General features: G+C 52.6%; 2 protein-coding genes across 2 annotated transcripts in view; both read right to left on the bottom strand.

Moving 5' to 3' along the window:
* LOC104873960 (homeobox protein goosecoid-2) overlaps positions 1 to 62 on the bottom strand; it is a 2,682-nt gene extending 2,620 nt beyond the window's left edge. Inside the window, exon 1 of the mRNA XM_010640906.1 lies at positions 38 to 62. Within this exon, the coding sequence (XP_010639208.1) occupies positions 38 to 62 (25 nt within the window). The remainder of the gene's footprint in view (positions 1 to 37) is intronic.
* Positions 63 to 7,279: 7,217 nt separating this feature from the next.
* LOC104873889 (cone-rod homeobox protein) overlaps positions 7,280 to 8,841 on the bottom strand; it is a 3,906-nt gene continuing 2,344 nt past the window's right edge. The window contains exon 3 of the mRNA XM_010640815.1: positions 7,280 to 7,930. Coding sequence (XP_010639117.1) covers positions 7,280 to 7,930 — 651 coding nt within the window. The remainder of the gene's footprint in view (positions 7,931 to 8,841) is intronic.

Raw genomic sequence — 8,841 nt, 5'->3', positions numbered from 1 at the left:
CACCTGCCCTGGGCCCTCGGGCTCCAGCCCAGCTCACCCAGGAAGCCGCCAGGATCCTGCATCCTGGCTCTTGCTCTGTCCCCGCACCTGGGATGCTCTGCCAGGACCCGGGTTTAAATCCCCTCCTGTTCTGCCCACCCTGCAGGGACCCTCCCCGCACCGCCCTGCAGCCCCACCTCTGCCTGGCCCTGCATCCTTCCTCGATGAGCAGCTCCTGAGCCCAGGGTGGGGCTGGGGGCTGGGAACTGGGTGTCGAAGGCAGCCTGGGCCCCCTCCCCTCCTCACGGGCCGAAGCCAGGGGAAGATGGCACCGTGAGGGTTCCCACGGCAGGGGGTGGCCCTGCTGTCACACTCTGGCAAGGCTGTTGCTGCCCCTTGGGAGGTGGTGAGCTGGCTTCAGCTATACCTGGGCCCCTGAGTTTCTCTCTCCTAGTCCTTATTATCTGAGGATTCTAAGACCCCTAGGAATTAGACTGAGTCTCTGTCTGGGCTCTATAAGGAAACAAGCCAGGGTGTTTACACCGTACTATACCGGATGTTTTTGGCCCTGTGTTGATACCAACTAGTCAGGAAGAAAAAAAAAAAAAAGATCCATTTCGAGATGTTACCTCTTCCCTGCCAGGGTAATCCCAGCACTCTCAAGGAAGCTGAAGTTGAGAATCATTGAGAGTTCAAAGCCAGCCTCAGCTACATACTGAGACCCCAGGAAGAGAAAAAGGAGGAGGAGGAGGAGGATTTAAAAATTAAAAAGACCAAGATGTAGTTCAGTGGCAGGGAGCAATTTAGAATGTTCAAGACCTTGGAGCTGGGTGTGGCGGTCCACGCCCGTAATCCCAGCACTCAGGAGGCTGAGGCAGGTGGATTGCTGCCTGGGCCACGTAGGGAGTTCAGGACCAGCCTGAGCTACAGAGGGAGGCCCTGCCTCCACAAACCGAGACCAAAAACAAACAATGCCCAAGACCTAGGGTCCAGTATCCTACTACTTCAAAAGTAAGAAAAGAGGGCCAAGGATTTAGCTCAGTGGCACTGTGCCTGCCTTGCAAGCTCAAGGTCCTGAGTTCAATCCTTGGTACAAAAAATGAAAAGCAAAAGCAGCCATCAACATCCAGGCAAGATCCTTCACCTGCAAGATGATTATGATCCGGCAAGGCCTCCCAGTAGGAGGGAGAACTGTGACTTTGAGTCAAGGCTGAGCTACATAGTGAGACCTTATCTCAAAACAAAACAAAAGAATTATGACTCGTCAAAGGCTGAAACGAAGGGCTGAAGATTTCGTGCAGTGATTCCACTGCCTACCTCACAAGCACAAGGACCCAAGTTCGATCCTCAGTACCAAAAAAAAAGGCTGAAATGATGATCTGTAGCTTCCTGCCACATACTGGGGACTGAACCAGAGGAGGTCTCACTAAATTTCCCAGCCTTGCCTTGAACTTTCAATCCTCCTCCTCAAAAATAAATTCACTTGGGGTGTTCTGTTTTGTTTTGACTATGTGTTTGGCTTCTGGGTCTTTCTGAGATAAGGTCTCACTACGTAGTCCAGGCTGGCCTCCAACTTGTGGCAACATGCTAGGATTACAGGTGTGCCCCACTCTATCCAGCTGTTTGGGATTTTTTTCCCCTGAGTTTATAATAAATAATTTTGGGAGTGGCAGCACACGCCTGTAATCCCAGCACTCGGAAAGCTGAGGCAGGTGGATTGAGTTCCAGGCCAGCCTAGGCTACATAGCGAGACCTTGCCTCAAAACAAAAATGAACACAAAAAACAAACAATATTAGCTTGTACTGTGGTACCTCTGTACCCAAGTAGGCTTGATTCCAGGTACCTGTTAGGATATTAGAATCCAAGGATGTTCAAGGTGAACTCACAGAAGAGAGTGGAGCTGTGGTTCCCAAGGACGGGTGCGGGCAGAGGGATACTCCAGCAATGCCCAAGGTGAGTAAGTGAGATCTGACAGCAGCTGGTGACTAGAGTTAGGAGCGTCGTCATCCGGCCTGTTTCAAGTTCGCTGAGAGCGCATCTGAAGTATTCTTATCACACACAGTGGCGACTGTTACTGAAACACTGGGGACAGTCCCACAGTGACAAAGAGTGAAACCCCAAGAGAGGAGGGAGGGAGCCAGAGCTCCCACCAGCCGAGAGAGGTCCTGAGCGGGATTCCCACAAGGGCTCTTCGTCTGGGGTCAGAGGGCTCAGAAGGCGGCCCAAGTGTGGTGTGAGTGATCTGACCTCTTCCTGACAGGAGACTGCATGCTTCCAGGCCACACACTGTGCACGTGGCACCCTTGAGCCATTGGCCTCCTGATCCTGCTCTGAGAAGGTCCCCAAGACCACAGGACCTGGCGGGTGTTCGTGTGAGATCCTTGCAGGGGCTGCCGCAGTGAACTCCACTGTGGGCCGCTGTCCTCCCTGCCTGATGGAATCCCAACCCCTGGCTCACTAATTTCTCTGTAAGGAGCTTGACTGTGGTAAAGCAGGAAACTGTGGGGACCTCGGACAGACCACGCTTAACAGGAAGACAGGAGCAAAAAAGGGGCTTTTAGTGATGCTGGAGGCTCGGCGAGGGACTCCTGTCAGTCTTGAGAGCCCCAAATAGAAGTTAGCACTTTCTCATTACCCCTCTTTACATCTACAGGGCTTAACTCCTTTGGCGCTTCCCTGGGAATAGAGCAAGCAAGACTTACACAAAGCAGAACAGTGGGAGGGGCAGTAAATTCTGGCGAGGCTTTCTGGGTTTGTTATGTTCCTTTGGTGACAGAAGGAAGAAGCTATCGTGGCTACTCAGGTGCATTCTACAAAGAGCATAGTTACCTGGCAAGCCCATAGTTACCTAATAACACAGTTAACTCAGTTACCCCATTCCGAATGGCCGGTGGTCTCCTCGGTCAGTGGTAATCATTTCAAAACATCACACTGCACTCAGGAGACTGAAGCAGGAGGATCATAAATTCGGCCTGAGCAACTTAGAGACTTAGGGAGAGCCTGTCTCCAAATCTGAAAAAGGCTGGGGATGTAGCTCGTGCAAAGGCCCTGGGTTCAACCTCCAGTACTGAGAAGAAGAAAAAAAGAAAGTGGGAAGGAACTGGAGGGTAACAACAGCAAAGAGGTCGAATACACTGCCTCGGAGTATGTGTGTGACCACACAGTGGATTTAATACACCTCCAAAAGGCTGGATGAGGAGACGAACCCAGGGAACAGCATTTGGGAGGAGGGAAACACAGGCAGAGGCCCTGAGGTGGGAACCCCGCTCCTGGCGGGGCGGAAGGGAGTCCGGACTGAGGAAGGGACCGAAGAGCCAGGAAGGAATCGGGGTCTTGTTGATGCAGCCTCTGAGACTCCCCAGCTCCAGGCCCCGGGGCCGTTAGTGGTCTTCTCTGAGGCCTGACTGGAAGGAAAGTTCTGGAAGGGTTTCTGGAGCCAGGCAGTCTGTGAAGCCAGCTCCAAGTCTGGCTTCCCACACCCTCATCCCTCGGTGATCGGCGTCCCCACACTCACCCTGCCCTCCTCAGGGCAGCCACCGAGGCTGGCCCTGCACCACGCCAGGCCTCCCGGCTTTCCACGACCCCTTCCTCAGGCTGCAAATCATACACTGTTGGATTTGGTCGGGGGGGATTCAAACTGTTTTGGTTTTTCTTGTTGTGTTGCTCTGGTCTGATTTGGTTCGGTTGGGTTTGGTTTTGAGAAAGGTCTCACTAAGTGTCCCAGGCTGTACTCAAGCCCCTCAGTTCCAGAGATGCTCCCACTTCAGCATGCACGATTGCTTGTGAATGCACTTCTGTGCGTGGCTGTCAGTGGTGTCCATCTGAGGCTCTGGGAGTCTGCCTTGGTTTCTCTGTCCCTATGGAATCTCTTCTTCTCTGCTCCGCTTTCTGTACTCTTTCTCTGAAATGCATTTTCTTCCCTAAAAGCACCACCACAGCCAGGTGTAGTAGTGCATGCCTGTCATCCTAGCACCCGGGAGGCTGAGGCAGGAGGATCACCATGAGTGCAAGGCCAGCCTGGGGCATACTAAGATTTTGTCTCAAAGGGCCGGGGGTTTAGCTCAGTGATTCCACCACCGACCTGCCTCACAAGCACAAGGACCCAAGTTCGATCTCCAGTGCCAAAAAAGAGAAAAGTCTCGAAAGAAATTTTTTTAAATAAAAGCATTGTACCAAAAGTGCAGATAAGGACTGCAGTGTATAGTGGATGTTGGAAAATGGAAAGAAAGTGTTCAATGAGGAAGTGAAGGCAGGAGGCAGGGAGAAAGGAAAAAAAGGACAAGAAAAAAAAGTGAAGCTAGAAGGAAAAATGGAAACAAAGCTTCTATACATAGGGAGGGGAGGGGGCTTGGGGGAAATAGGATCAAATAAAATAAAATTTGTTTTTAAAAGGCATTGTACCAAAGTCACCCCAATGTGGTTCAGAGCTGAGTGGTTCCCCTCTCCCAGCCTGAGTCTCTTCTGGGCAGCACTGGAAGGCTAGGGCTCAGTGCAGGGTCTCGGAGCGGCTGCCTAACCTCTCCAGGTCCTCAGAGCCCTATCTCGGTGAGATCCGGAAGCAAAGCATCCAGGAAGGGGGGCAGCCTCACCCATGGTTAGGTGACTATGAGACCACAGCTGTCCCAGGGACTGAGGTCAGAGCTGTTGTCTCCGTGAAGCCCCAAGTCTGAGCCTAATCCTCCCTAATTCCTTGCCTTTCTGCTGAGGCTGGACAGTTTCCTAAGAGGATTGGAGCATTTGCTAAATTGGTCCTGGGTAGGGGCAGAGAAAACAGCCTGTGGCTGGCAGGGAGGGGAGAGGATGTTTAGCCATGGGGGTGGGGTATGGAAAGAGGAAAAGGGACAAAAACCTTCCTCACATCATATATATTTATATATTTTTTTCATATATATTCATATATATTTTTCTCAGTACCAGGAATTGAACTCAGAACCTTGCACTTGCCAGGCAGGCACAGTGCCTCTGAGCTATATCCCCTGCCCCAGAGTATATCTTTTTCCTTCTTTTGTTTTGGTTTGTGGGGAGGTTGGTTGTTTGTTCACCGGAGACTGAACCCAGAGCCTTTGCACTAAGCTACATCCCCAGACTTTTTTTTTTTTATTTTGAGATGGGGTCTCCCTAAGTCGAACTTGTGATCCTCCTGCCTCAGCCCCCCAGAGTGGCCGGGTTCCTTCTGACGGACTTCAGGAAGATGTGGAGAGACGGAGAGACGTCTCCTGGTGGGACCTACAGACCCCAGGACTAGAGGACACCAGTTCTTGTTTGCACCACCACGCCTGCACCTCCAGGCAAACAGAAATAAAATATCACCAGGTTTTTCAATGAGACTCATTGTTTTTAATCGATTTTGCCCAGAGCGGTAGAGGACAGGATGGAGCATCTGGCAGAGGGAGGGAGGGAGGCTGTTGGCCTCTTCCTTAGGTCCCTGGCCTTGCCCACCTTCATGGCCCTAGGAGCCAGGACTTTGCTGGTCCCCGGACAGCTGAAATGTCTTCACCCAAGGGCTCAGCTCAGGAGAAGGAACGTGGGGCCCCTGGACGGGACTCAACCCCTCCACCCTCGAGGCTCCTAGAGGGTCCTCCTGCCTCAGTGCGTCCTGTGCTGGGATCGCAGGTGAGCATCACCATGCCCCATTTTGCGATGTCGCATTATTATACTTTGCTCCTCTGACCTGCGTTCTGCCTCGGACTCTGGGCCGCTGCTGGGTGCCTGGTTCCAGCACCCAGCAGGACTCAGACCCCTAAGAGACAGACAAGTTGTGTGATGAAGAAACGACTGTCTTTGTGGACTCTGGTGAGCACAGGGTGCCCCTTAGGAGGTCCACGCTGTGAGCACCTCTCCTACTCCAGGGCTAGAAAAAGCCTGATTCCACCCAGCTCTCTCAGCTTTCTGCTCTCCCAAGAGCTCACTGCCCAACCCCGAGTTCAGTGACTTCCGGTCAATAGCCTGAAGCCAGCCCCGGAGACTGGCAAACACCAGTCAGGTCTTTCCGCTTCCCTGAGAGCCAGTTACCAACCGTCTCCCACCACACCAGGCCCTCCTCTGCCTTTTCCCTGCCACATCTTTGCCCTGCAAATCCCGTGTCCAAGAGGCTCCTGGCTTCCTCGACACAAAAATGAAAGAAAACAGACAGAAGGAGCCGGGGCCAAAGCACCAAACTTCTAAGACAGTCGGAGTAGTTCCATCCCGGCTGGGTGTGGTGGCGCACACCTCCAATCCCCATACTCGGGAGGAGGCTGAGGCAGGGGGATCGCCATGAGTTCGAAGCCAGCCTGGGCTACGTAGTGAGATCATGTCTCCAGAAATTCTTTTTTTTTTATATTACCTCTACCCTCCAAGTTCTCCCAGTGCTGAGTTCAATTATCCAATCCCACAATGAAAGCTGAAAACAAAATAAATCTATGAGAGGGAAGGTATGGATAAAGGGCAGGGCTGCTTCCAAACCTGTTGCTCCCTCTGTATTTCAGGTGAGAAGTCTGCCCTCCTGACTCTTTTCTCTACAGCCCTACTTGGGGTACCCCGTGCAGTTACCCAGTTCCACTAATGTTGGTGACATTTGCCTTTGGAAAATTCTAAAGCAAAGCAAAAATAATACAGATGGGACCAAGGACCTGCCTTCCGTTCCTCTACCAACGATGCCCGTTCCCAAAGTGCTAATGGCCGAACACCTTTAGAAAGAAACTAATAAGGAAACATACAGACATGTGGACATTATCAAACAGCGCCCTAAACCTGTTGGGTAAGCCTAAAATCTGTAAAATTTCAAATGAACTTTTTTTTTTTTTTGAGACAGGGTCTCACTATGTAGTTCAGGCTGCCTTTGAACTCACTATGTAGCCCAGGTTGGCCTCAAATTTACAGAGCTCTTCCTGCCTCAGCCTCCCCAGTGCTGGGATTACAGGTGTGAGCCACCATGCCCGGCTCCCCAAGGAATATTTAAATGCACCTGTATCATTGGCCTAAGGTGGAACCTCTCAAAGTCAGCATCAGAATCTCTAGGAGGACATAAATCCCAGCTACAGAAACATTGACACCCAGAGATAAGGAACGGAGCTTCCCTATTTGTTGAGGGCACAGGGATTCTGATTTAAACATCGCCCCAGGTCAGCAGTGAGGCAGCCTACTGCTCCTCAGATTCAGAAGCCTGGGGCTCAGTGTTGGGGCCCCAGAGAGTCAGCACTGGGCTGAGAGCTTTGCTAAGTCCTGTGCCCAGCCCTGGGGAGGATGGGGTGGACTGAGTCGGGTTGAGCCAGAATCTAAAAGTCAAGGAGGCCGGGAGAGCAGTGGAGACAGCATCTTCTACAAGATCTGAAACTTCCAGGCACTCTGGTCCTTGTAGTCCAGGGGGTCCATGGGGTTGTAGGTGAATTTCCAGGTGCCCATGGGGTCCTTAAATTCCAAGCTGTCCACAGGGCTGTAGGCGCTGTAGCTCTGGCCTGACAGGGAGGTTGGGGACTGGGCCAGGGAGGGGCCCACCGAGGGGCCTGACAGGGGGCTGAGTGCCGGGCCCCCCAGCTGGGGCACCATGGGAGAAAGGTAGGGGTCCAACCCGCTGAAGTAGGGGCTCGGAGAGCCATAAACTGAGGGTGAGGAGCAGAAGGCAGAGGCGGGGGCGTAGGTCACGGAATAAGGGGCCGAGGTCAGAGACGGCCCCGAAGCCACCAGCCCAGCCCGCTGGGCCTCAGGCAAAGGAGACTCCGAGGCCGGGCTCCAGATGGACACTGTGGCTACTGCCGTGGCCGAGGAGCCTGAGGGGCCCGGCGGAGGGGGGCTGTAGGGATCCGAGACGCCCGGAGGGTCAGAGCACACATCTGGGCAGGGCCGTGGGGAGCTGCCTGCCTTCCTCTTGGCAGGACGAGCCTTAGCCCCCTGTGTCCCCAGTGGCTGCTGCTGCTGCTTCTGCTGCTGCCGCTGCTGTCTGCACTTGGCCCTGCGGTTCTTGAACCAAACCTAGGACGAGAGCAGAGATCCAGGCTGTAAGCGGAGAAGAGGACCGAAAAGCAACGGCGCCATAGGGGGTGCTGAGTCACTTGTCACTGCGGCACAACCAGTCACGGGGCACCTGTTTGTCTGCCCAATGCGCAACACATACGCGTTCCAATATCATGTCTGCACACGCACACGCGCACGCACTCATCTAACACATGTGCCTGTGGTCACACGCAAAGCCGTACAAATATGCATGCGTACCACCCAATTGTACAGACGTCTGCACACATGCACCCACCCCTGCAATCACACAGACACGTGTGATGTGAATACTTAGGCCTAAGCACGTCCACCTGACCAATCACGTGTGTGCACGTACGCAGCCAGTCACGTGTGCGCACATCCAGCCTTCCGATCACACGCACATGTGCACGTAGCGTCACACAGACACACATGCGTCTACCCTCTGTCCCGCGTACATAGAAACACTCGGTGAAGAGCTGGCATGGAGCTCAGTGGTACAGCACTTGGCCACACACTGGAGAAATTGGGTTCCATCTCTAGCACCACAAGAGGAAGAAGAGGAGAAGGGAATGGGGTAAAAGAAGGAAAAAGAAGAAGAGGCGGAGGAAGAAAACACACACACCTCTCTCCACCCACGCATCCATCCAGTTTAAAGCACACATTAACCATCTTTCATTCTCCGTTCCAGAGTCGCATGCCCAGGCCACTACCCTAGCGACACATCACATCAGTGGAGCTGACATCTAGGTAGGTTTGCCATATTACAAATAAGAGGTAAATAAATGAATCATGGAATATTTTATAAGATGGTAAAGGATATGGAAGAAGCAATTGAGTAGGAAAAGTAATGGAACATATGAGGTGGAAGTAGGTGAATTTAATTTTTTTTTTTTTTTTTTTTTTTTTTT

This window comes from Fukomys damarensis, unplaced genomic scaffold (genome assembly GCF_012274545.1).
Source record: "Fukomys damarensis isolate Sample0158 unplaced genomic scaffold, DMR_v1.0_HiC HiC_scaffold_19, whole genome shotgun sequence".
NCBI lineage: Eukaryota > Metazoa > Chordata > Mammalia > Rodentia > Bathyergidae > Fukomys > Fukomys damarensis.
Note: the sequence above shows the minus strand (reverse complement) of the source record. Positions and strands in the feature narration are given on the sequence as shown.